Consider the following 27,500-nt stretch of genomic DNA (forward strand, 5'->3'; position numbering starts at 1 on the left):
GGTTTGCTTTGATCTTATTAACTTGCATCACTCCTTTTAGTAATCAGTGTACCTGCAGTCCCACGTCAGAGCATGTCCTTTTCTGATAACAGACAATAAAAGATGCCTCTCAAAATCTTAAACGAAAGGCAAAGCTTGCTCAGAGGTGAGTAATTTGGTTCAGAATGTAAAACTGATAATTCCTGACATGTTGCTGCATTATTTCCTTCATTCATTCTCAGAATGAACTATACAGCATGGGTGTTTGATACGGCTTCTCGATATTTTATTCATTTAATCTAGAAATGTGCCCGAGCTTGGTGAGATAGATAAAACTCATGTACTAGAAACTCCTATTTATTCAGGACCACAGCCATGCCACTCTGAGGACAGTGAAGAGTTAACCAGAAGCTGGGTCTGCTGCAAGGTGCTGTCCAGACCAGGAAGAAGGCAGATTCCCCTCGCCAAGAGACAGACGTGAACCAGCTGGGATTTTACAACAGCTTCTTGTCACTGTTCCTGAGATTAGATTTTTAAAGCTCTATCCAAATTCTCAAATTGCCACAGTGGGATTTCAATTTTGCTCCCTGGATAACTGGCGCAATAACACAACACTGCCACAACTCGCTTTCGATCAACCCCAATCGAATTGGTGCCAGGAATCAGGACAAGCTGCACCTGTGTTACTGAAAACAGTCAGAAAGTCTGGAATCAAAGTGTACCTGATGTTTCCTCAATAGGTTTGGTCAAGGATGTCACTCCTCCGTTCTCTCCAAGTGCAATGATGTGAGTGTCCGGAATGCCAGCAATATCAGTCAGGTTTTGGTTACAGTCATCAGCATTGCGGGGAGCAACGGCTAATTTGGTGACTTTTGAACAAACATTAAGGTCGATATAGTCCTCGAGGATCCACGCACTGGCTTTTCCATTCTGATGTCCCACACTTTGACCCACTTCATTCACATGTAAAAGTTCCGATACGACACAATCTTCCTTTGGCATAGAGCTTAAATAAGAGAAGAATGGAAAAAAACAATACAACAACATAAGAAACAGGAGCAATAGAGGCCACTCAGCCCCTTCAGCCATTCAGTAAGATCACGGCTGATTTGAATGCGGCCTCAACTCCCTCCTCCTGCCTGTCCTCCTTGTCCCTGGACTCATTGCTGATTAACATAAATACACCAGAGAGATGAATAAAAAGTTTCCGATTCTTCATGTTTACCGTCAATGCACCATTTCTGGTTTCACATTTATCTAGTTACAGTTGCTATTGGGATGCACGATTAGAGGACACGAGTCTCAGATTAACCAGGTTAACTTTTAATCTTGTACATTTTCTTGCCATTCTACTTGTTTAATCTAGAAGTGTGCTTAATGAAATGTTTAACATGTTTAACAATGAGCGGCAGAAGCTCATTATTATACAGCGCCTCATCACAGACTGCAGCGCCACCCCAGGGGCTCTCCTCATGCACAGCAAGATCCCACAAGCAAAAGGGAGATGTATGATCCAACGCCTGGGTCATCAGATGAATCTCAAACAAAACTTGGCAATTCTAAGCATGCAGCACTAACCAGGTATTGCACTGGAGTAGCGGCCTCGAGTGTGCGCGGCCCAGGAGTGGGGTTTTAAACCAACAGATTCAACAATTAGAGTGCAATCTCTGAATTAAACAGACACTCGCAGCCGCCGCGCAGCGCATCTTGCCATCCACACATGTAGATAAAACTCTTGCTCCATAGTCCATAGTTACAGAAGATAATCAGAGACCAAGTAATTAACTCACGGACAGACAAGTAACCTTCAACATTCCTCAGTATCGGTGCTTTTGGAGGGCTGTGGGCATGGGCTATATTGGGACAGCTTCTTTCTGTGCTAGAGTTTATCTCTGGCATGTTGCAGTTGACGGGCAGTTCAGCGACTCGGCTTCTGAGCAGAGGGGTGGAATCGATTCATCCACAAGCTCTGTTCTGGACATTGCAGGATTGATGGGAGCCCGACTCCGACTGCCCAGCTCCTCACAGAGAGGGGAGGAGGGAATGGACTAATTCTAATCCTACAGTAACATGAGAGAAACCAAATTCAAGTGGAAAGATGAAGTGTTTCTTCTTGATTTTTATATGGTACCTAGCAGATCTCCCAAGGCATTGCTCACTTGGAGACAGAGTCATCATCAAAACCAAAGATTTCCCCAAGGAAAGGAAATCTGAAATTGAAAACTGAAATATGATTGACTGAACAGGGATGGGGATTTTAATAAGGAATAAAGTCTGGACAGCTCACAGCGCTATTCCTTAGTACGCGTTAGATCAAAACAAATACTGGAAATCGAAGACCGAAAATGTTAGAAATCTCCAAACTGGGTCAATATTTGGAGTGCAGGCAGAACATGGGTACAGGAGATGTTCACCTGCCTATTCTGGTCTTTTGTTCATTCCATATGCTGCATAAACTTTCTCCATGAGTAGAGAACTTACCTCACATCTAGTGTCTGCTCTTTATTCAAACTCTCTCCCATGTTATTTGTCTCAGCGACACCGTTGAGCTCAGTATTCTCAGCTCCTGCAGCTTCATCTGACCACTCGGCATATTCCTGTACGTTATCCTGAAGCTCATCGATTCCGTCTGTGCTATCTAATATATAAATGATGAGGGAGAAATTGCAGCAGTTATTCTGACAGTTGTAGCTTCCTCTTTGAATTGTTTCAAATCAAAAATCACTACAAGCCTCCCTGATAACTTAACTTCCCTGTGATAATATTTATAATGTGGAGATGCCGGCGTTGGACTGGGGTGAACACAGTAAGTCTCACAACACCAGGTTAAAGTCCAACAGGTTTATTTGGTCGCAAATGCCACAAGCTTTCGGAGCGCTGCTCCTTCGTCAGATGGAGTGGAAATGTGCTCTCAAACAGTGCACAGAGACACAAAATCAAGTTACAGAATACTAATTAGAATGCGAATCCCTACAACCAGCCAGGTCTTAAAGGTACAGACAATGTGGGTGGAGGGAGCATTAAACACAGGTTAAAGAGATGTGTATTGTCTCCAGACAGAACAGCTAGTGAGATTCTACAAGTCCAGGGGGCAAGCTGTGGGGGTTACTGATAATGTGACATAAATCCAATATCCCGGTTTAGGCCGTCCTCATGTGTCACTGCAGTTTCAGCCTTGGATCTTCAGGTAAGCGTTCTCCAAGGCGGCCTTCACGACACACGACAGCGCAGAGTCGCTGAGCAGAAACTGATAGCCAAGTTCCGCACACATGAGGACGGCCTAAACCGGGATGTTGGATTTATGTCACATTATCAGTAACCCCCACAGCTTGCCCCCTGGACTTGCAGAAGTTCACTAGCTGTTCTATCTGGAAACAATACACATCTCTTTAACCTGTGTTTAATGCTCCCTCCACCCACATTGTCTGTACCTTTAAGATCTGGCTGGCTGTAGGGATTCGCATTCTAATTAGTATTCTGTAACTTGATTTTGTGTCTCTGTGCACTGTTTGAGAGCACATTTCCACTCCATCTGACGAAGGAGCAGCGCTCCAAAAGCTTATGGTATTTGCGACCAAATAAACCTGTTGGACTTTAACCTGGTGTTGTGAGACTTCTTACTATATTATTTATACACAGGACACAGTGAGACAGAAACTGGATATAAATATAACTGGTACTTTAACATGGAGAAACATTTTCCAGTTTGTAGCAGAAAGATGAGCAAAGCTAATGTCAAGTCAAAGCAGCAGAGATTAGGAGGCTGACTTGATCAAAGAATTGGATTTTAAATGAGAAAAAAGGAATTTTTGGAGGGAATTGCAGAGTGGGCAGCTGGAAATGTACACTGAATGGCAGTGTGAAAGGTAGGGGGGGTGAGGGGAGAGGGATGTACATTGGGGTAATGTACAAATAAAGGAGGGGCAAAGGGATTAAACAAGGATGAGAAATGAATCACCGTCAGTGCTAGAATAACTAATACTTTTCTTACTTGAGGGAGTTGAACAGATCAACTAAAATATAGGATATTTATTTAACCACAGTGAAATCGTTTCCACCTGATTCAATAACGTCCTCTTCGGGGCAGAACTCTGCTGTCTTTACCCGGTCTGGCCTACATGTGATCCAGACCCACAGCAATGTGGCGGACTCTTGCCAAGCAAGCCACTCAGTTCAAGGACAATTAGGGATGGGCAAAAAGTGCTGGCCTTGCCACTGACGCCCACATCCCATGAAAAAAAAATGGAGAAACAAAAATCTGACTTGCCGTTAGCTGCAAATTGTGGATCAGTCTCTCTGTATTTCCGGGAACATTATTAAATGTTTAAAGAGGCCTCACTATCTGGGTTTGAAAAATCAATTTTCAAACTGGAGTCCACAGAAATCATCACTTTTACACAATGATTTACTAGCATATCCGTTCCAGCATGGTCTATTCAGTAGGTTCTAGTTTGCATCAATGTCACTTTTCCTTTGGAACAGGGTACTCTCCGTCTGGATTTATGGAGGAATGGGATTCAGGAGTGTCAGTATTTGCAGACGGATGCAGGATTAGCATCAACCCTACAGTAAAACACATTGAAAGTCACGCACCCTCTTCATCCGCATCCTCATTCCTGGACTCATCCTCACCACTATCTTCCGCCGTACCACCATCTGATCTTCCAGCCTTCTGTGTAAGCAGGAGTGTTACTGAATGAGCATTCTTTATACAAGATCAAAGAATTCACACTTCACAAGAAATCCCTTCGTCCCCATTCCACATTTCAATTAGATCCTGGCTAATCTGTATCTTAATGCCATCCAACAGCCTTGGCTTCGTAACCCTCAATATCCTGACTTAACAGAAATTCATCCACTTTTGTCTGGAAATTTCACTCAAAAGGGGAGAGGATTCCTGATTTTCACCGGACAAGAATCTGCAAAAACTGTTCAATCAAAAACTCAATTCCTGCACCTTCTGCTTCCTTGGGTAACTGTACTGACTTTCACATCTCACATACTTGTAGATTTTAATCCGAAGCTTAGAGATGATAAGTTCAACCAGTGGGATGCGTTATGTTTCAATTTTATCCTAATTTCCTGGATCCAAATCAGAAAGTGAAATTATCCCACTGGTGTATTTCCTTCATCTTCATTCACACTTTTACTCAGTCTGTAGTGCCTGGGTTTGCCACACTCCCCTGTTTAACGTGAGCAAGTTTAGTTGCATTATTGAGCACATACTCCTAATAATGGGATATATTGACTAAGGTCACAGCAGAGGGCAAAGAATCCCAACGACAAATAAACCAAAGTACACGGTGGATGCTTACCTTCAGTTCCGGATTAGTGTTTGGAGGACAGCAGTTAGTGTGGGAAACCATTCAAACTTTGGGAAATGAAGTTAGAAACACAAAATTGCTCAAAGTTCATTACCTTTGATTCAGTTTGGCCAAACCGCGTTCGCTTCATAATCTCAGCAATTCTCTGTTAATTAAAGGAAAGAAGTTGCTTGTGTGACATCAAGATTTTGTATAAAAACATTCAAACCGATTAGTCCAAAGGAAACATGTTACAAATACGGAAGAACCTGTAGGCTTGCAGGCAGTAATGCTAATGTCCCACCTGGACTAGCTCCAACTGACAGAAAATAAACTATTTCCTCCTCATAATTAAAGCTGTGATCCCACACAACCACACTTACTAAGAGTTAAAGCTGCATTATCACAGATGTATGGTCAGGGAAACAGCAGCTAGCAAGTTACAGTGAGTCCTTTAATCATTTCCCTTACGATATTTAAGCATCTTCAAACCAACTAGTGAGGATATAGAACAGAATGATACAAGACGAGGGGCCATTCGGCCCATCATGTCAACACACTGAAGAGCTGTGACAATTATACAATCGTTATTCATGAAAGAGTTGACCTTTTTTTAGATTTCAATGGCATCAAGTGATATGGGGAGAGAGTGGGAATATGGCAGCGAGATAGAGGATCAGCCATGATCATATTGAATGGTGCAGCAGGCTCAAAGGGGCTGAATGGCCTACTCCTCCTAATTTCTATATTATAGCACAGGAGGGGAGCCAGTCTGCCCATTGATTCTATGCCAGTACCAAGTCCACTGCCCGACGCTCCGATAGCATGTATAGTGAGATGGTCATATTGCAGGTAAGGGGAGAAAAGGCAGAAGGGAAATGGGTGACCACCAGACGGAGTAAAAGCACTAGGCAGGTAGTGCAGGAGTCCCGAGTCCATCCCCCTCTCTAACAAGTTAGCTAGAAAGATTGGCAAAACCCACATTCCTTAAATAAAAAATAAATTAAAAGGCATGATGGTGGATAGGCAATGGTTAATATTTAAGAAAAAACGTGTGCATTGCAATAGCTATACACTCCTTTCTGGGGCAAAAACACAACAGGCAAAGTGGCCCAACCATGGCTAACAAAAGAAATTAAAGATATTATTAGATCCAAAAAGGAATTATATAAATTTGTTAGAAAAAGTAGCAAGCCTGATGATTGAGAGCAGTTTAGAATTCAGCAAAGGAGGATCAAGAGATTGATCAAGAGGGAAAAATTAAAAACGGGAGAAAACTTACATGGAACATAAAAACAGATAGAAAAAGAGAAAGATTAGTGAAGACAAATGTAGGTCCATGACAGTCCAAACCGGGAAAATTTAGATAACAAGGACATGGCAGAGCAATTAAAGAGCTGCTTTAGAAGCGCAGGATCCCGAGTGCAGGAAGAGGCCATTTGGCCCACTGAGTTTGCACCAACCCTCCAAGAGAGCATCTCACCCATGCTCTCCCCTCCACCCTATCCCCATAGCCCCATGCATTTAGAATGGCCAATCCACCTAATCTGCATATCTTTGATGTGTGGGAGGAAACCGGACCACCCAGAGAAAGCCCAGACAGACACAGAGAAAATGTACAAACTCCACACAGTCACCCAAGCCGGGAATTGAACCAGGCTCCTTGGCGATATGAGGCAGCAGTGCTAACCACTGTGCCACCGCGCCGCCCTGTTCTGTCACGAGACAGACACAAATAACTTCCCAGAAGTGTTAGGGAACCAAGGGTCTAGTAAGGAGGAGGAATTGAAAGAAATTAGTATTCATAAAAAAAGAGAAAGAAATGAGTGGGACAGAAAGCCAATAACTCCCCAGGATCTGATAATCTACATGTCAGGATACTAAAGGAGGTGGCCATGGAAATAGTTGATTGTCATCTTCCAAAATGCTGTAGATCCTGGAACGTTCCTGGCAGGGTGGAAAATGTGATACCGCATTTAAAAAGATGGGAGGAGAAAATAGGGATTAGTGCTTGGGCCCCAGCTTTTCACAATATATATCAATGATTTGGATCTCCTTGCTGCAAAGAGACAAGTTTAATATTTCCAATATTAAAAACAGAAAATGATGGAAATATTCAGCAGGTCTGGCAGCATCTGTGGAGAGAGAGAGAGAGAGAGAAACACAGATTAACACTTCCAGTCCATACAGAAAACCTGGTGGGAATGTGTGGTGAGGAGGATGACAAGAGTTTCAAATCGATTTAGACAAGTTGAGTAATTGAGCAAATATATGCAGTATAACATGGATAAATGTGAAGTTATCCACTTCAATAGGAGAAACAGAATGGCAGAATATTACGGGGGAGGCGATGCCTAGTGGTATTATCGCCGGACTATTAAACCAGAAACTCAGCTAATGTTTTGGGGACCCGGATTCGAATCCCGCCACGGGAGATGGTGGAATTTGAATTCAACAAAAAAATATCTGGAATTAAGAATCTACCGATGACCATGAAACCATTGCCAATTGTCGTAATAACCCATCTGGTTCACTAATGTCCTTTGGGGAAGGAAATCTGCTGTCCTTAGCTGGTCTGGTCTACATGTGACACCAGAGCCACAGCAATGTGGTTGACTCTCAACTGCTCTCTGAACAAGGGCAACAAGGGATGGGCAATAAATGCTGGCCAGCCAGCGATGCCCATGTCCCACAAGTGAATAAAAACAAAATTTAAATGGTGACAGATTGGGAATTGTTGACGTACAAAAGGGACCTGGTCCTAGTACACCTGCCACTGAAAGCAAGCATGCAGGTGCAACAAGCAATTGGGTTTGGCTTTCACTGGAAGAGGATTTGAGTTGAAGAGCAAGGATATCTTACTACAGCTGTACAGGGCCTTGGCGAGACTACACCTGGGAATATTGTGTGCAGTTTTGGTTCCCTTGCCCAAGACAATATATACTAACCATGAAGGGAGTGCAGCAAAGGGTTGCCAGGCTGATCACTGGTGAGGAGAGATTGAATACAGGCCTAGCCAACTCAAAGAAATTGGGAATCCAATTGAACGTATAAAATTCTGACAGGGCTGGACAGACTGGATGCAGGGATGTGGTTTCTGCTAACTGGGATGTCACAGTCTCAGGATACAGGGTGGGCCATTTAGGACTGAGATGAGGAGAAATTTATTCACTTCAAGGATGGTGAACTTGCGGAATTCTCTACCACAGAAGATTATGGAGGCCAAATCACTGATTATACTTAAGGAGGAAATAGATAGATTTCTAGGCACTAAAAGGCATCAAGGGAAGAGCACGGGAGTCTGGTGTTGAGCTATAGGATCTGGAAATCCAAGTACACAACATCTGCAAGTTCCCCTTTATCTATATTGTTTCTTACTTTCTCAAAGAACTCCATTAAGTTGGTCAAACACAACGTCCCTTTCACAAAACCATGTTGACTCTGCTTGATTGTTGTAACATGTGCCCTCTAGTCCTTATGCCATCATCTAATGGAAACAGATTATGTCTAAAACTATCATATTCTTGTGCACCTCTATAAAATCTTTCCTCAATCTCTGTTGCAGCAAGGAGAACTATTCCAGCTTCTCCAGCTGAACCATATAACTTGGAATATAGTGTTCAATTCTGGTCGCCACACTACCACTACTTTGGAGAGGGTACAGAAAAGATTTACCAGGATGTTGCCTGGTATGGAGGGCATTAGCTATGAGGAGAGGTTGGAGAAACTTGGTTTGTTCTCACTGGAACAATGGAGGTTGAGGGGCGACCCGATAGAAGTCTACAAGATTATGAGGGTCATGGATAGAGTGGATAGTCAGAAGCTTTTTCTCAGGTGGAAGAATCAATTACTAGGGAGCATAGGTTTAAGGTGCGAGGGGCAGGGTTTAAAGGAGATGTACGAGGCAAGTCTTTTACAGAGGGTGCCTGAAACTCGCTGCTGGGGGAGGTAGTGGAAGCAGATACGATAGTGAGTTTTAAGGGCATCTTGACAAATACCTGAATAGGATGGGGATAGAGGGACATGGTCCCCGGAAGGGGAGGGGGTTTTAGTTCAGACAGGCAGCATGGTCGGTGCAGGCTTGGAGTGCCAAAGGGCCTGTTTCTGTGCTATTATTTTCATTGTTCTTAAAACCACCCAATGATCCTCGAGTCCTTCCTAAAGTGTGGTGACCAAAATAGGATGCAATAATCTAGTTGTGGCTAAACCAGAACTTTATGAATGTTCAGCATTGGCTTCCTGTGTTTGCACTCAAATACCTTCACACATGAAGTCCCAAGAACCCAAATTCTTTGTTAATTACTCTCAATGTGACTTGTCACCTTCAGAAACTGATGCATATGAACCCCAACCCCACCCACTCTCTGTCCGTGTCCCTCTAAAACCGTGCCATTAATCACAGAATCCTCACAGTGCAGAAGGGAGGCCATTCGGCCCATTGAGTCTGCACCAACCACAATCCCACCCAGCCCCTATCCCTGTAACCCCACGTATTTACCCTGCTAACCTCTCTGGCACTAAAGGTGCGATTTTTCATGGTCAATTCACCTAACCCGCACATCTTTTGGACTGTGGGAGGAAACCAGAGCACTCGGAGGAAACCCACGCAGACACGGGGAGAATGTGCAAACTCCACACACACAGTGACCCAAGCTGGGAATCGAACCCGGGTCCCTGGCGCTGTGAGGCAGCAGTTCTGACCGGCAGCGAGTTTTAGGCACCCTCTGTAAAAGACTTGCCTCGTACATTAAGTCTATATTGCCATTCTCTCTCTCCCTCTCGCCTTTCCCCCAAAACCTCAGGCACATTACCTCACACTTCTCCATATTAAATCCCCTCTGCACATTCTTCATGCCTACCAATGTCCCGCTGCAGCTGATTTGTTGTCATCCTCACATGTTTGGTCTCATTGGAAAATTTCATTTATTTTTGCAAAAAAAAAAGCAATTGTCCCAGCACCGCTTCTTGGGGGACACCACTGTCTACCATCCTTGAGTCTGAGAAATAATTATTTCCCAAGCAATGGTTTCTGTACTTAAACCAATTGTTTTTATCCATTGGGACACTGACTTCTATTCCATAAGCCTCCATTTTGTTAATCAGCCTTCCGTTGTTCTCATCGACCTTTCCTGTTGCTTCATCAGTAAATGCAATATTCCTCAAACACAATCTGCCTTGTACCAATCCATGCTGGCTGTCGTTATCAGTTCAACCTCCTCCAAACGTCTGCTGGTATTTTCCCCCTACTTATTGCTTCTAAAACCTCAACTGACAGGCCTGCACTTTCTAGGACTGTCCTTACACTCTTTCTTGAACCAGTGTCACATTTGCCGTTCTACAAATTTTCCCGGCACCTTCCTTATATCTAGGGAAGATTATGACAAGCCCCTCTGCTGTCTCCACTTCCATTTCCCTTAGCATTTCCCTGGGATACAAGTCATCTGGACCAGGCGACTTGTCCACTCTAAGCATGACCAGCCTATCCAGTACATCCTGCTTACCAATTTTCATCCCATCCATTACCTCCACCACCTCAGCTTCCTCACCTTGTGGGAATGAGATAGACAGATTAAAGACCTGCATGTGCACCATCCCTTTCCCAACACTCTCCGTATGCAAGGTTATGTTCTTTGTATTTCCTCATTCATTCCTGCGCTTTACAATTATCCGCCCTTCACTCGTTCTTCTCCTTCCAAGGCTTTCAAAAGCCAAACTGGCTGCTTCCCAATTGTTCTTGCATCATCCTCCTCCTACTCTAGGCTGTGGCTTTCTTGTACAATGGGAAACAGCTTTTCAATGATCAGAGTTAGTTAAGTCCAAACCTCCTTCCTGGCGCGACGTTCCTGCTGATTCTGCTTCGTGATCAGTTCTCGTTCCTGTCTCAGCCGCTCAGCTTCCTCCAGAGCTTTCGCTTCCGCCTCTTCTTTCTGAAACACAGACTCAATGGTCACCTTTCACCACAGTTCCATAGCCGCTATGTTGAAGATCAGTGCAGCATCCAGCCTGCATTATCACACTGTGGCAATCTCTCATCTGTCTTCTCAATACATTTTAGTAGCAATTAAAATTACATTTTACCCCAGATTGGGGGGGGCGGCAAAAGAAGGAAGATGGAAAGCAGGATAAAATAGGGGATGGAAAAAATGAATCAATGGAAGAAATGAAAATTAATTCATAGAAATAAAAAAATAGGATGAAGGTGGAGGGGAGAGTTCATGCTCTGAGGTTGTTGAACTCAATGTTCAGTCCGGAAGGCTGTCAAGTCCCCAATCGGAAGAGGAGATGCTGTTCCTCCAGTTTACTTTGGGCTTCACTGGAACATTGCAATAGGCCAAGGACGGACATGTGGACAGGAGAGCAAGGTGGTGTGTTGAAATGACAAGAGACTGGAAGGCCTCGGTCCTGCTTGCAAACGGACTAAAGGTGTTCAGCAAAGCAGTCACCCATCTTATTTCCCTTACCACTATCTCATAGAGACTTATAAAATTCTAACAGGACTAGACAGGGTTGATGCAGGGAGAATATTCATGATGGTGGGGGAGTCCAGAACCAGGGGTCACAGTCTGAGGATTCAGGATAGGTTTTTTAGGACGGAGGTGAGGAGACATTTTTTCACCCAAAGAGTGGTAAGCCTGTGGTATTCATTACCACAGAAAGTAGTTGCTGCCAAAACATTGAATGTATTCAAGAGACAGGTGGATATGGCACTTGGGGCGAATGGGATCAAAGGTTATGGGGAAAAAGCAGGATTAGGCTATTGAGTTGGATGATCAGCCATGATCGTAATGAATGGCCGAGCAGGCTCGAAGGGCCGAATGGTCTCCCTCCTATGTTTCTATGTTTCTATTTCCTCCTCCCTCCATACCCCTCCCCTCACTAGAACCATTTGTTACCTGTTCCAAATTGTGCATTTGTCACACTGAGAATTTAGCATGGCCAATGCACCTAACCAGCACGCCCTTCGGACTGTGGGAGGAAACAGAGAACCCAGAAGAAACCCACGCAGACACGGGGAAAATGTGCAGACTCCGCACAGACAATGACCCAAACCGGAAATTGTACCCGGGTCCCTGGCACTGTGCCGGCCCAAAAATTTTGTTTTTGTTTGTGAACTATAAAGGGGAGTTGCTTCGCCCATGTTTTTACCATTGCATTAATCTACTCCATGAGGTGTGGATTGCTCTAATTTCAGCTCTTTAACTCAGGAAACATTTGCACTCGAGTGTAACATACACAACGTCAAAGAATAGAGGGTTTGTGCAGAGCTGCACTCCCAAATGAGAAAAGCACTGGCAGAGAAAAGCAGGCAGTCCTATTTACTTGTACATCAACCGCACTGGCTTTGTAATATTTATCACAGAAAACTGGCTATATCCTACATCTAGCTGTGTGGGCAATGTCCTGACCCACTCCAATCTTTAAATTCAAGAATGGGTTGTAATAGTTGGCAGATTAAGCTGAAATGACAAGGCAACATCAGTGGCCATTTGATCCTCTTCAGTGAAAGATGGACAAAACTTTTCTCTGACCAAAAGCCCATGTCCAATCACAAGGCTCCCAGATGAGCTCAGCAGGATACAGAGCAAGTGTTGTGTGGAGAAGTTCTTTAAATGCAAAAGATTACATCAGTGAGCACAAGTACATTTTTAGTGGAATGAATCTGTTCTTTTTAAAGAAAAAGAACGTGCAATCCTATGCTTTGGCACACCCCCAGGCTCTCCTAAACTCGACATCTATAGCTGGGGATCACTAAGTGAGTTTTACTTCATAATTCATCTCAGCCAGAAATGAACACATACATATCCAGCTCACTCAATAGGAACAAGATTTATTCTGACTCTTTACCAAGTCCATTTTGTTTGTAGGGCTATGATCAGGAGGATGGGGTCCTTGCGTGAAACAATCGGATCTTTTCAAAAGGAACTGGCTATATAAAATAGATGGGAGAAAACCTTTCAGTGCTGTGGAGAAAGAGCCAGCACCATACGATTGGCCAAATGGCCTCAATCTCAGTTTCGAGATTCAATGATTCTTGTCAGCTGTTAAATGCACAAAAGAATTTGGCATGCCTATCTTGAAAATTGCATCTGGTGCACACCTGTCTTACATGCAGATGCAAAACAATCTTCCAGTTGAAAAGAATATCTGGCATTTCCTGGCCAGATGAGAATCAAAGGAATTACAACCAGCTGTCAGTCTACAGGACAAATGGCTCTCCCCTGCTCTTCAGAGTATGCCTATTCACAGTTGCCTCTGGGGAGATGCAGCCGCAGCATGATGCACTGCAGATATAAAACCTTGATTTGATTTATTATTGTCATATGTATTGGGAAACAGTGAAAAGTATTGATTCTTGCGTGCTATACAGACAAAGCATACCGTTCATACAGAAGGAAAGGAGAGAGTGCAGAATGTAGTGTTACAGTCATAGCTAAGGTGTAGGGAAAGATTAACTTAATGCAAGGTAAGTCCATTCAAAAGTCTGACAGCAGCAGGGAAGAAGCTGTTCTTGAGTCAAACTTATCAAAGATAAAGATCAGCGACAGTAAATGCCAAGGGGAATCTGCTCATCATTCAATAAACTGATTTGAAAACATATGTGCTCTAGGGAACACAGGATGATTCTGGCTGGGGATGTTGGAGCAGGCGGTTAACCCAACTGAAGTAACATAATTCTTGTACTAAAGGCAAGCAGGTTAAAAGAACCCAGGCACAACAAGTAATGCCCTAACAGAAAACCAGCTTTAGCATTTCCATTAGTGTTCAAAGGGAAAGACTTTTTACATACATTGGTTTTTTTGTCAGTTCTTTAAGCTTTGAAAGTGTTGTTTGAGAATATACCCACACAAAGCTGAATTTCACTGCTAACACTGTGTGAGCTCTGACCTGGAGCTGCAGATCTGCTAAACGTTCTCTCTCTTTTTGCTCTCTCCAAATCCTTTCCTCTTCAGCTTTTTTTTGATTCTCCTCATCTTCAAGTTTTCCCTCTTCTTCTTGCATATGGGCTTCTTCTTTTCTGCGAGCCTTCTCTTCAGCTTCTTTCTTTTTCAGTTCTTCTTTCCTGCACCTTTAAGGAAATCACAATCCTTTGTGGGTGAATTTTAAATGCTTTGTTTTCCCCATCTCCCCAATACAAATAAGATCTCAAATCACAGAATAGAATCATAGAATCCTACAGTGCAGAAGGAAGCCATTCGGCCCATCGAGCCTGCACTGACCATAATCCCACACAGGCCCTATCCCCATAACCCCATGTATTTACCCTAGCTAGTCCCCCTGATACTAAGGAGCAATTTAGCATGGCCAATCCACCTAACCCGCACATCTAACTCAGCCCATCACCCTGTATCATTGCGAGCTCCTCAACTGGAGCTATCACTCGAGTCTCATTAATCCACATTTGTCCCTTCCAAACACATACAACCACCTGAGGGAAAGCATTTCACATTCCAGCAACACGGAAATATTTGCTACAAGACTACCCATTCATTCTGTTAGTGATCTCATTCCCAGCTGTTCTCTGAAACTTGATATGATGGAAAAGACATTAATCTCATTAAGCATGCAACTTCAAATCACTAATGATTCCAGTTTCCTGGCTGCATGGCTTGAATCTAAAGTGCGAGGTGTTCGCTCTAATATCAGTCTTTGTCGCAGTGCATCATAAGCGCTGCTTACCTCTCAGCTTCTTCTAACTCCAGTCTCTCCTGCTCCTCACGCTCCTTTTGTTCACGTGCCAGACGCCGGTTCTCAGCCAAGATTTTAGCAGCTTCCTCAGCAGATGTAGTCCCTGCGACAGTGTTAATAGTAAGTGAAGGATTGATAGCAAGTGAAGTATAGATTGTAAGTAATTTTCACTCTAACCTGCACCAAATATGAAGGCCCTTCAAAAGCTGTCCTTGTAAAATGTGTGCACAGCCACACAAAATAACTGGAAGTTTTAAGGTTTTTTAAAAAGTTTATTTATTAGTGTCACAAGTAGGCTTACATTAACACTGCAATGAAGTTACTGTGAAAATCCCCTATTAGCCACATTCCAGCGCCTATTCGGGTACATAGAATCCCTACAGTACAGAAGGAGGCCATTCAGCCCATCGAGTCTGTACCAATCACAATCCCACCCAGGCCCTATTCCCATAACCCCATTCCCATAACCCCGCACATTTACCCTGCTTAATCCCCTGACACTAAGGGTCAATTTAGCATGACCAATCCACCTAACCAGCATGTTTTTCGGACTGTGGGAGGAAACCGGAGCACCCGGAAGAAACCCACGCAGACACAGGGAGAACATGCAAACTCCACACAGACAGTGACCCAAGCTGAGAATTGAACCTGGGTCCCTGGCGCTGTGAAGCAGCAGTGCTAACCACTGTGCCACCCTTGATATTGAAACAATAAACCAGCTGCAAAGGAGGACCGTTGGCTGTTTATAAAATCCCAGCAGGCACCAAGCTCAATGGGCTGAATCTTGTGGAGTTGCCACTCTGCTCCTATTGACCGACCCTGAACTGGATCTGCACACTTCTCGCCCAAATGTCTGACCTAGGCTCGTTGAGAAATGTGGAGCGTAGCTGCTCCTGGAGTCCTTCTCTTGGAATGCTGCAGCAAGTGGAGCCCCTTTTTAAAACTAACAAGCCACTTTGACAAGCTAGGGGAGAAGGTAAGTGTGTGAGGGGTATGGGAATCAGGATGTGGTGGTGGGTAGCAGTTAACCAAGAGTTGCAATTTGTTTTAATCCGTTTTACCATTCCTGGATAACTACTCTGCTCAGTAAGTTGGAAACACCAAAAATCTCCAACATTAAATCAAGAGTTCCAAACGCAGGCAAATTGTCCAACAAAAGCTGAAACTTTCAGGACATCTCCAAGATACAACCAGCCAGGACAGAAGATCTGTGTTTTATAGTGTGAATAATACAAACTCTTCAATTCAAGGTGAAACTTAATTCAATGATACTGCAAAGGCAATGGGCCCTGATAACATTCTGGCAACGGTACTGAAGACTTATGCTCCAGAACTCAGCGCCCCCTAGCCAAGCTGTTCCAGTGCAGCTAGAACACTGGCATCTATGATGGAGGAACCCAGCACATCAGTACAAAAGATAAGGCTGAAGCATTCGCAGCAATTCAGCCAGAAGTGCCGAGTGGATGATCCATCTCAGCCTCCTCCAGTGGTCCCCAGCATCTCAGATGCCAGTCTCCAGCCAATTCGATTCACTCCACGTGATATCAAGAAACGGTTGGAAGCACTGGATACTGCAAAGGCAATGGGCCCTGATAACATTCCGGCAATAGTACTGAAGACCTGTGCTCCAGAAGTTAGCCAAGCTCTTCCAGTACAGTTACAACACTGGCATCTACTCAACAATGAGTAGATTCCCAAAAGCAGGACAAATCCAACCCGGCCAATTACCGCCCAATCAGTCTACTCTCGATCGTCAGTAAAGTGATGGAAGGGGTCATCAACAGTGCTATCAAGCAGCACCTGTTCAGCAATAACCTGCTCAGTGACGCCCAGTTTGGGTTTCGCCAGGATCACTCAGCTCCTGACCTCATTACAGCCTTGGTTCAAACATGGACAAAAGAGCTGAATTCCAGAAGTGAGGCGAGAGTGACAGCCCTTGACATCAAGGCTGCATTCGACCGAGTGTGGCATCAAGGAGCCCTAGTGAAACTGGAATCAATGGGTATCAGGGGACAAACTCTCCGCTGGTTGGAGTCATAGCTGGTACACAAGAAGGTGGTTGTGGAGGGTCAGTCATCTCAGCTCCACGACATCTCTGCAGGAGTCCCTCAGGTAGTGTCTTAGGCCCAACAATCTTCAACTGCTTCATTAATGACTTTCCCTCCATCATAAGGTCAGAAATGGAGATGTTTGCCGATGATTGCACAATGTTCAGCACCATTCACGACTCCTCAGATACTGAAGCAGTCCATGTTCAAATGCAACAAGATTTGGGCAATATCGAGGCTTGAGCTGACAAGTGGCAAATAACATTCGCACCACACAAATGCCAGGCAATGAGCATCACCAATAAGAGACACTAATCACCACTCCTTAACATTCAATGGTATAACCATCACTGAATCCCCCACTGTCAACATCCATTGACCAGAAACTCAACTGGACTCACCACATTAACACAGTGGCTACAAGAGCAGGTAAGAGGCTAGGAATACTGTGGCGAGTAACTCACCTCCTGACTCCCCAGAGCCTATTCACCATCTACAAGGCACAAGTCAGGAGTGTGATGCAATACAAATTACTGTGGATGCTGGAATCTGAAACCAAAAAAGAAAATGCTGGAGAATCCCAGCAGGTCTGGCAGCATCTGTAAGGAGAGAAAAGAGCTGACGTTTTGAGTCAAGATGACCCTTTGTCAAAGCTAAAAGGCATAGAAAGTGGGAGATCTCCCATTTCATTTGTCATTTATATTAATGATTTGGATGCGAATATAGGAGGCCTGGTTAGTAAGTTTGCAGATGACACCAAGATTGGTGGCATGGTGGACAGTAAAGGTGGTGATCTCGGATTGCAATGGGATCTTGATCAATTGGGCCAGTGGGCTGACGAATGGCAGATGGAGTTTAATTTAGATAAATGCAAAGTGATGCATTTTGTTAGATTGAACCAGGGCAAGACTTACTCAGTTAATGGTAGGGCGTTGGGGAGAGTTACAGAACAAAGAGATCTAGGGGTACATGTTCATAGCTCCTTGAAAGTGGAGTCACAGGTGGACAGAGTGGTGAAGAAGGCATTCAGCATGCTTGGTTTCATTGGTCAGAACATTGAATATAGGAGTTGGGACGTCTTATTGAAGTTGTACAAAACATTGGTAAAGCCACACTTGGAATACTGTGTACAATTCTGGTCACCCTATTATAGAAAGGATATTATTAAACTAGAAAGAGTGCAGAAAAGATTTACTAGGATGCTACCGGGACTTGATGGTTTGAGTTATAAGGAGAGGCTGGATAGACTGGGACTTTTTTCTCTGGAGCGTAGAAGGCTGAAGGGTGATCTTATAGAGGTCTATAAAATAATGAGGGGCATAGATCAACTAGATAGTCAATATCTTTTCCCAAAGGTAGGGGAGTCTAAAACTCGAGGGCATAGGTTTAAGGTGAGAGGGGAGAGATACAAAAGTGTTCAGAGGGGCAATTTTTTCACACAGAAGGTGGTGAGTGTCTGGAACGAGCTGCCAGAGGTAGTAGTAGAGGTGAGTAAAACGTTGTCTTTTAAAAAGCATTTAGACAGTTACATGGGTAAGATAGGTACAGAGGGAAATGGGCCAAATGTGGGCAACTGGGACTAGCTTCGGGGTTTAAAAAAAAAGGGCAGCATGGACAAGTTGGGCCTAAGGGCATGTTTCCATGCGTAAACCTCCATGACTCACTCACCATCCTGACTGGGAAATACATCGCTGTTCCTTCGCAGTCGTTCGGTCAAAATCCTGGAATTCCCTCCCTAACGGCATTGTGGGTCAATCCACAGAACATGGACTGCAGCAATTCAACAAGGCAGCTCACCACCACCTTCTCAAGGACAACTAGGGATGGCCAATAAATGCTGGCCAGCCAGTGATGCCCATGTCCCACGAATGAAAATGAATAGAATCTACCCGGCAATGTGGAAAATTGCCCAGGTATGTCCGGTACACAAAAAGCAGGACAAATCCAACCCAGCTAATTACCGCCCTATCAGTCTACTCTCGATCATCAGTAAAGTGATGGAAAGCTTCATCAACAGTGCAATCAAGCAGCACTTACGCAGCAATAACCTGCACAGTGATGCTCATTTTGGGTTTTATACAATCAGAGTGCAGAAGAGGCCAATCTGCCCATCAAGCCCACATCAACACATTAGAAACTCCCACCTAGTCCCATCTGCCAGCAGTTGGCCCATAGCCCTGAATGTAATGATGTGTCAAGTGTTCATCGAGATACTTTTTAAAGGATGTGAGGCAACCCGTCTCCACCACCCTCCCAGGCAGCACATTCCAGACCGTCACCACCCTCTGGGTAAAAACGCTTTTCTCCACAACACCCTGGACCTCCTGCCCCACACTTTGAAGTTACGCCCTCTTGTGACTGACTCTTCAACTAAGGGGAACAGCTGCTCCCTATTCACCTTGTCCATGCCCCTCATAATCTTGTACACCTCGATCAGGTCGCCCCTCAGTCTTCTCTGCTCCAATGAAAACAACCCAAGCCTATGCAACCTCTCTTCATTACTGAAATGTTCCATCCCAGGCAGCATCCTGGTGAATCTCCTCTGCACCCCTTCCAGTAATGTGGCGACCAGAACTGCACACAGTACTCCAGCTGTGGCCTCACCAAAGTTCTATACAACTCCAACATGACTTTCCTGCTTTTGTAATCTTTGCCTCAATTGATAAAGGCACGTGTCGTAGATGCCTTTTTCACCACCCAACTAATACGCCCTTCCACTTTCAGAGATCTGTGGACAAACACACCAAGGTCCCTTTGTACCACAGAACTTCCTAGTGTCCTGCCATTCATTGAATACTTTCTTGTCAAATTACTCCTTCCAAAGTGTATCACCTCACACTTTTCAGGGTTAAATTCCATCTGCCACTTATCTGCCCTTTTGACCATTCTGTCTATAACTTCTTGTAGCTCAGACATCCCGCCTCACTGTTAACCGCATGACCAATCTTTGTGTCATCTGCAAATTTATTAATCCTATCCCCCACATAGTCATCAGTGTCATTTATATAAATGACAAACAATACGGGGCCCAACACAGATCCCAGTGGTATGCCGCTGGGTACTGGTTTCGCTAGGATCACTCAGCTCCTGACCTCATTATAATCTTGGTTCAAATACGGACAAAAGATTTGAAATCCAGAGATGGAATGAGAGTGACTACCCTGAATATCAAGGCAGCATTCGACCAAGTGTGGCATCAAGGAGCCCTAGCAAAACCGGAGTCAATGGGAATCGGGGGAAAAACTTTGGGTGGCACAGTGGTTAGCACTGCTGTCTCTCAGCGCCAGGGACCCGGGTTCAATTCCCAGCTTGGGTCACTGCCTGTGCGGAGTCTGCACGTTCTCTCTGTGTCTGCGTGGGTTTCCTCTGGGTGCTCCGGTTTCCTCCCTCGGTCCGAAAGACGTGCTGGTTAGGTGCATTGGCCATGCTAAATTCTCCCTCAGTGTACCCGAACAGGCGCCGGAGTGTGGCGACTAGAGGATTTTCACAGTAACTTTCCACTGGTAACCTGTATGCTTTCCAATTTCATGTTTATGTTTTCATTTGACAGTTCCAGTCTTTGCTGATAGATACTTCATATATCTTTATTAAACCTTCAGCTGGGAGCAACTTTGTAATGACAGGAAGAAACTTTTAGAGGCCTTGAAACTTCCATTTCTGTGTTTTGCTGCTAATACAAGAACACAGCAGACAGGAGTACGTTGCTTAGCCCATTGGTCTGATCTTGTTTTAAAGTCTACCACAGCAAGGATATTATCCCAATTTCATCTGTGGAGAAAGGTTTTGCATAAACACTCCCCGATCTCTAAAATTTAACTAAAGATGTCCAAATTAGTTACAGATTTTAACATGGCTACACAACTCTGCAGTTCCCCAGCGACAATGGCCCCACAATATCTCATCATCCCAGTCTACAACGACCTTCCGGCCCTCAGACTGGCATTTATTTGGCTCCTGTTTGGAAGTGGCTAGAGCACTGTGACTGGGAGTTGGTCCAAAGTTTTCAATGTCTGCCAGTTCTAATTTCACTTATGGCTTGCTCATTTCAAATTGCTGGAGTTTGATGTTAAGTTCAACATCCTCGTCAATACCCTCCTTCCATCTGCAATGTTCCTTATCAAAGTCCAGCTCCTACAGTTCAAATTCAGCTCTCCAGAACTTGAATGGGAAGCTACAGAATCCTCCTGGTTTCTCTCCAGAACATCCCCATTTCCTTTGCTCCATCACGGATGGCTATGCTTTCTGCTGCCTAGGGGGCCTTAAGCTCTGGCGACACTCTGGCGAGTGTGGTGACTCGGGGGTTTTCACAGTGACTTCATTGCAGTGTTAACGTTAACCTACTTGTGACACTAATAAGTAAACTTAAAACTCTGCAATTCCTTTCCTAAGCTGCTCTCTCCTCTATCCACCTCTCTTCCTTGAAACTTACCTTTTTGATCAAAGTCTTGGTCACCTGTCCTGGTGTCAAACTTTGTTAAGTAACACTCACGTGAAGCAGCTTGGCACGTTGGATACACTGAAGGCAATATATAAACGAGAGGGGAGGGCGAGCGAGGGAAGGGAGGGAAAATGAGCACCCGTAGGCTGGGAGTGGGATAGACACACTCTTATCCCCTCTCACACTCGATTCTCTTCATTCATCATTCATTTTCTAAAATGTGTCAATTGTTGCACTTTGATTTTTCTCAGAAGTTATTTATTTCCACACATCAGCTTTTCGATTTGAAATTCATGTTTAATCACCTCCTCCCGCTCCCCGTGGACAGAGAAAAATTGCAATGTGACCCCCGTGAAAAAAAGGCCGGGCAAGCCTCATTCGGAGGGTGTTATTATTCTATAGCGAGACTCTCCCAGCCCTCACGGGATCAGGCCATACCTGGTTTCTGCTCAGAATCTTTGGTTTTACTCGATGATGTTGTCGGCGGTTCTTTTTCTGACACCTGTCTGGCTTCGTTCTCCGGACCCACAAGCTCCGTTTTAGACTTTGGTTTTCCCTCTTTCTCAGTTTTCTTTTTGGTCACAGTTGAAGCACCTGGGAGTCGGTGGATGGGCAGAGGCTTCTGGACAGGTGGAGGGGATGGAGGACGCTGTTTGAATCTGCTGGGAGAAGGTGGACGATTCTTTGGACTTGACCTAATATTTGAAATCAAATCACAATCCGTTAAGCTTCACTGAACAGTTTCAGGGAACAATGTCATTGTTAAAAGAACAATCAGGAAGCAGTTCTGTAAAATGACTGGCTGGGTTTATTTCCCCTCTATTCTGTTATTTACATGTTCGAATTCAGTATTTGAACCAAAGGCTAGCAGCACCTTCCTTAATAAAATGGGAAAGCCACAAAACAACACTGAACACTCTGAGCTGCAAGAGGATGATTTTGGCCCAAGTTCTTTCAGCCAATGCAAAGGAGACACAGCAAACATTTAAACCCAACCTTCCCCATGCCTTGGAGCAGAACAGCTTCTGAGCATCAAGTAGCTGATAAAAATATCCAGCATTCTAAATCCATGTGGCATTACCTGATTGCAATCTTCGAAACTCACTGACCCGCAGATGGTTAATCTCTATGTATGCCACGCTTACACACTGCTAAACCAACTGAGTTTCAGCAAAACCATCAGGTTACAGAGTGCAGACCTACAGGGTTAGCTAGATAAACCCCAAACCATCAGGTTACAGAGTGCAGACCTACAGGGTTAGCTAGATAAACCCCAAACCATCAGGTTACAGAGTGCAGACCTACAGGGTTAGCTAGATAAACCCCAAACCATCAGGTTACAGAGTGCAGACCTACAGGGTTAGCTAGATAAACCCCAAACCATCAGGTTACAGAGTGCAGACCTACAGGGTTAGCTAGATAAACCCCAAACCATCAGGTTACAGAATGCAGGCCGACATGGTTAGCTAGATAACCCCCCGAGGAATTAAACCATTTCTACGCCACAATCAAACATCATGGAGATCAGAAAATTGGTTTTGATGTAAAAGTTCTGGAGTATGAGATGTTCTAAACACTCCCTCCAGTAAAGGTGGGAAGACAGAAGGAGAAGGTGCTTAAGAGGCAGAGAAGAGTAGCATGACCTTAGAAGGGGAAGAAATACCAGGTTGCTCCCAAGAAGGGCGGATATTTAAAGAATATCTTGTGTTGAGCACTTTTGCAAAGATTTTGTCACCAGGTTTGCATGAATTTAGAAGAAAGCTCATCTATAAATAACAGGTCAATAGTGCAGGAGCTCATTCAGCTTCTGAGCTTGTCCTAGCCTTTAATTAGATAATTGCCAATCTGTACTTGAATTCCATAGATTCTCATAGAATCATACAGCGCAGAAGAGGCTCTTTGGCCCACTGAGTCTGCACTGACACATTAGAAACACCTGAACTCCCACCTAATCCCATCTGCCAGCACTTGGCCCATAGCCCTGAATGTTATGATGTGCCAAGTGCTCATCCAGATACTTTATAAAGGATGTGAGGCAACCCGCCTCCACCACCCTCCCAGGCAGCGCAATCCAGACCATCACCACCCTCTGGGTAAAAAGGTTTTCCCTCACATCTCCCCAAACCTCGTGCCCCTCACCTTGAACCTATGTCCCCTTGTGACTTCCCCAATGGAACTGTCAGATTCAGAAGACAATAATGGTTTCATAAGTTAAATGTAATCATTGTGAATTACTTGACTGTTGAAGGTGATGTTGATCTCTTTGTCACTGGGTTTGATGGCGATGGGGGTCTCTTAGCCCCTGTGCTCGGTGGAGATGGGGGTCTCCTCGTCCCTGTGGCCGGTGATGAGGGTCGCGTGGCCCCCATGGCTGGCGATGAGGATCTCGGAGTGGCTGTGCTGGCAGGCCATGAGGGTCTCTTTGCCAAATTTGGTGAAGGTGAGCGCCTACGGCTTGTTGAAGCAGGAGATGAAGGACGTTTCTCTTTAATTTGCTTCTGTTTGTACAAACCAAATAAGACCATCGTCACTGTCTCAACCGACTTTCCCATCACCCAGCACCCCCCCCACCCCCCACCACTTTCAGTTCATATACATTGAAACAAACATTGCTCCAAATCTATACCATCAAATTATTTCATTAAAAGTTCTATGTATTTGCTACTTTACCACCTACCGGTTACTCATTGATTATATAACACTCCTGTGTACTGAAGTCAATTCTGCATTCCATTTCACATTATATAACTTACCATCAGTCAAGCTCCGGCTGGATACGATACACTGTTCAGACACAATCTAGGCTCTCCGACAGCTAAATTGTACTTTTCTCAAATTTAGACAAGCACTCTCCACAATAAATCTGGTACATCCCATTTCCCTCATCGGTCATCTCAGTGTCTCCTGAAAGAATTTCTTTGCTCCTACTTCTGCTCCTCGGTCTTATGGTCTTATTTATTTCTGTGTTTAAATCCTCTTGCAATAAAGGCTAACATACCATTTACCTTCCCAATTGCTTGCTGCCTTTGCATGCTAACTTTCAGTGACTTATGAACAAGGACACCCAGGTTTTTTTGGATGTCTATACTTCCCGATCACTCCCCATTTAAGAAATACCCTGCATCTCCATTTTTCCTACAAAGTGGGTAACTTCACATTTCCACATTAGCTCACATCCAAATCATCGATCTGGATTGTGAATAGCTGGGGCCCAGGTATTGACGCCTGCAGCCCTCCACTAGTTTCAGTATGAACAGAAAAATGCAAAGTAAGTACATTATTTCAACCGAGTAAATGCTTCCTCCCCCACTAACCTGTACGGCCTCGATTGATGTAGTGTCTTTGGCTGTGGCTCCAGGCACCGAGCTTTGACGGTCAGTACTGCGGCTACGCAGAGGCTTGTTGGGGGGGTTGACGGGGGGATTGATGGGTCTAGCTGAAGCTGAACGAGGACAGAGATGAGACTCTACAAGGTTAGAATTTGAAATAGGAAAGCAAGAAAAGTGTAGAGCAAGAAAACAAAAGGAGAAAGAGAGAAATTGTGCATGTTAGGACCACGAATGAAAAGCAGAGTGCAGACCACAACACCTGATTAACATACACCATCACCATGCTATGGTTAGTAATTAAGGTGAAGAAACATTAAATAAAAAATTGAATTAACATAATTAACTTTCAATTGCCAAAATGATATATGCCATCTGTAAATAGCATGTTATTTAAGCATTAAACCACAGGACAACACCATAAACCAGTGAGAAATGTGAATTCAATGATTTCACAATACACGGATGGTTATTGAAGCTGCCAGCTGTGGACATGCATCCTCTATGCTGCTGCTGTTCCCATTACAATGCAGTCCTTGGTACAGCTATGGATAGACTTATAAAGATATAGATACATCAAGCTTCACCCCAAAAAAACACATTTTGTAAGAAATTTAACTGTTAAAAATGCATAAAGGAGCAACGGAAGAAGCACTGGGTTCCATGCAGCAGACATGGTGATGCTCCAGCCAGGTTGAACATTCAGCCACAAGATAGGTACAATGATTAAAAAATTCCAAACCAAAAACACACAACTTACAACATATGCTGGAGACGATAAAAAGCAGCAAATGAAGAGATGTCAGATCAATGAAAATTAAATAAGCAGCAACATCAGAACATCTCTGCAAGAACTTATCAGAACATTTAAAAGAAAAGCAGCACTTGAAATGACCCAAATTTTCAACAAAAGCAGCTGCGTCTTTTCCAGACTTTATCCGAATTTCCACCAGTTAAACATCTCTTTCAATCTACCAGAACAGTCAGATCTCCAGGGCAACACATCACAGCTAAATAAAACAAACTTGCTTGCAACAATTTTCCCAAATTCTCGGCTGTATTTAGAGTTCAAAAAATGTATCAAATTGGATAAATCCTAAAAAAAGACTGAACAGCAGAATAAAGTGCAACACAAGACAATGTTGATGCTGGAAATCTGAAATAAAAACAAATGCAGGAAATACTCAGCAGGTCAGGCAGCCACTGCGGAGAGGAATGTTTCAGGATGGTGACATTTTGTCAGACTTTAGTTCTGGCAATCGGGTGTTAATCTCAGAGTTAACTCTGTTTCTCTCTTCACTGTTGGTGCCAGGCCTGTTGAGTATTTCCAGTATTTTCTGTTTTTATTTCTAATAATTACATCTACTGCTGTACTAAGAGTGATCAATAGCATTTTAAACTCTCAAAATTGCTAATGGTTTTTATTGGAATATTTCTGCAAATATTAAGTTTTCTGCAGTAAGACTCATGCATTTGACAGGAGCAATTCACAATATTCTGAGCTTGGTAACTGTTACCCTGTTGCAGATAAATTAACAGAGTATGCATGTAGTGAGGGTTACACAGAAGAGCGTGTGAAAGTTACAGAGCTGGGAGCAGCTAGGGAATTTAATGTGTTTCTGAATGTTCTGCATGATGACACTGCATCGTCAGGCTCTGGCCTTCGACTGAAGAAAGCCTATCGTTAACAAGTTGCTCCTTTTCAAATGGACTAAAGATGGCCAGGAGGATGAAAACATTTCAATAAAATATTGAGGTTAAAATTTACAACATAAAAAAATGTAGGAACAGATGCATCATATTAATCTGATCTCACTCCTCCTCGTCTGATCTGAAAATACCGCAACAGAGAGAGACCGAGGGAGAGAGAGAGACCGAGAGAGACAGGGAGAGAGAGAGAGAGACCGAGAGAGAGAGACCGAGAGAGAGAGACCGAGAGAGAGAGACCGAGACCGAGAGAGAGAGAGAGAGACCGAGACCGAGAGAGAGAGAGAGACCGAGAGAGAGAGAGAGAGAGAGAGACCGAGAGAGACCGAGAGAGAGAGAGAGAGACCGAGACCGAGAGACCGAGAGAGGGAGAGAGAGAGAGACCGAGAGAGAGAGAGAGAGAGAGGGAGACCGAGAGAGAGAGAGGGAGACCGAGACCGAGAGACCGAGAGAGGGAGAGAGAGAGAGACCGAGAGAGAGAGAGAGAGAGAGGGAGACCGAGAGAGAGAGAGGGAGACCGAGAGAGAGAGAGGGAGAGAGACCGAGAGAGAGAGAGGGAGAGAGACCGAGAGAGAGAGAGGGAGAGAGACCGAGAGAGAGAGAGGGAGAGAGACCGAGAGAGAGAGAGGGAGAGAGACCGAGAGAGAGAGAGGGAGAGAGACCGAGAGAGAGAGAGGGAGAGAGACCGAGAGAGAGAGAGGGAGAGAGACCGAGAGAGAGAGAGGGAGAGAGACCGAGAGAGAGAGAGGGAGAGAGACCGAGAGAGAGAGAGGGAGAGAGACCGAGAGAGAGAGAGGGAGAGAGACCGAGAGAGAGAGAGGGAGAGAGACCGAGAGAGAGAGAGGGAGAGAGACCGAGAGAGAGAGAGGGAGAGAGACCGAGAGAGAGAGAGGGAGAGAGACCGAGAGAGAGAGAGGGAGAGAGACCGAGAGAGAGAGAGGGAGAGAGACCGAGAGAGAGAGAGGGAGAGAGACCGAGAGAGAGAGAGGGAGAGAGACCGAGAGAGAGAGAG

General features: G+C 44.4%; 1 protein-coding gene across 1 annotated transcript in view; it reads right to left on the reverse strand.

Annotated features, from left to right (window-relative positions):
* Nucleotides 1–690: 690 nt before the first annotated feature.
* map7d3 (MAP7 domain containing 3) overlaps nucleotides 691–27,500 on the reverse strand; it is a 100,100-nt gene continuing 73,290 nt past the window's right edge. Inside the window, exons 11-20 of the mRNA XM_078212061.1 lie at nucleotides 24,770–24,897; nucleotides 23,691–23,953; nucleotides 21,894–22,150; nucleotides 14,961–15,072; nucleotides 14,169–14,349; nucleotides 11,105–11,209; nucleotides 5,398–5,448; nucleotides 4,573–4,651; nucleotides 2,461–2,617; nucleotides 691–985 (exon numbers count right to left, since the gene is read on the reverse strand). Of these exons, the coding sequence (XP_078068187.1) occupies nucleotides 691–985; nucleotides 2,461–2,617; nucleotides 4,573–4,651; nucleotides 5,398–5,448; nucleotides 11,105–11,209; nucleotides 14,169–14,349; nucleotides 14,961–15,072; nucleotides 21,894–22,150; nucleotides 23,691–23,953; nucleotides 24,770–24,897 (1,628 nt within the window). The remainder of the gene's footprint in view (nucleotides 986–2,460; nucleotides 2,618–4,572; nucleotides 4,652–5,397; nucleotides 5,449–11,104; nucleotides 11,210–14,168; nucleotides 14,350–14,960; nucleotides 15,073–21,893; nucleotides 22,151–23,690; nucleotides 23,954–24,769; nucleotides 24,898–27,500) is intronic.

This window comes from Mustelus asterias, chromosome 4, assembly GCF_964213995.1.
Source record: "Mustelus asterias chromosome 4, sMusAst1.hap1.1, whole genome shotgun sequence".
Taxonomy (NCBI): domain Eukaryota; kingdom Metazoa; phylum Chordata; class Chondrichthyes; order Carcharhiniformes; family Triakidae; genus Mustelus; species Mustelus asterias.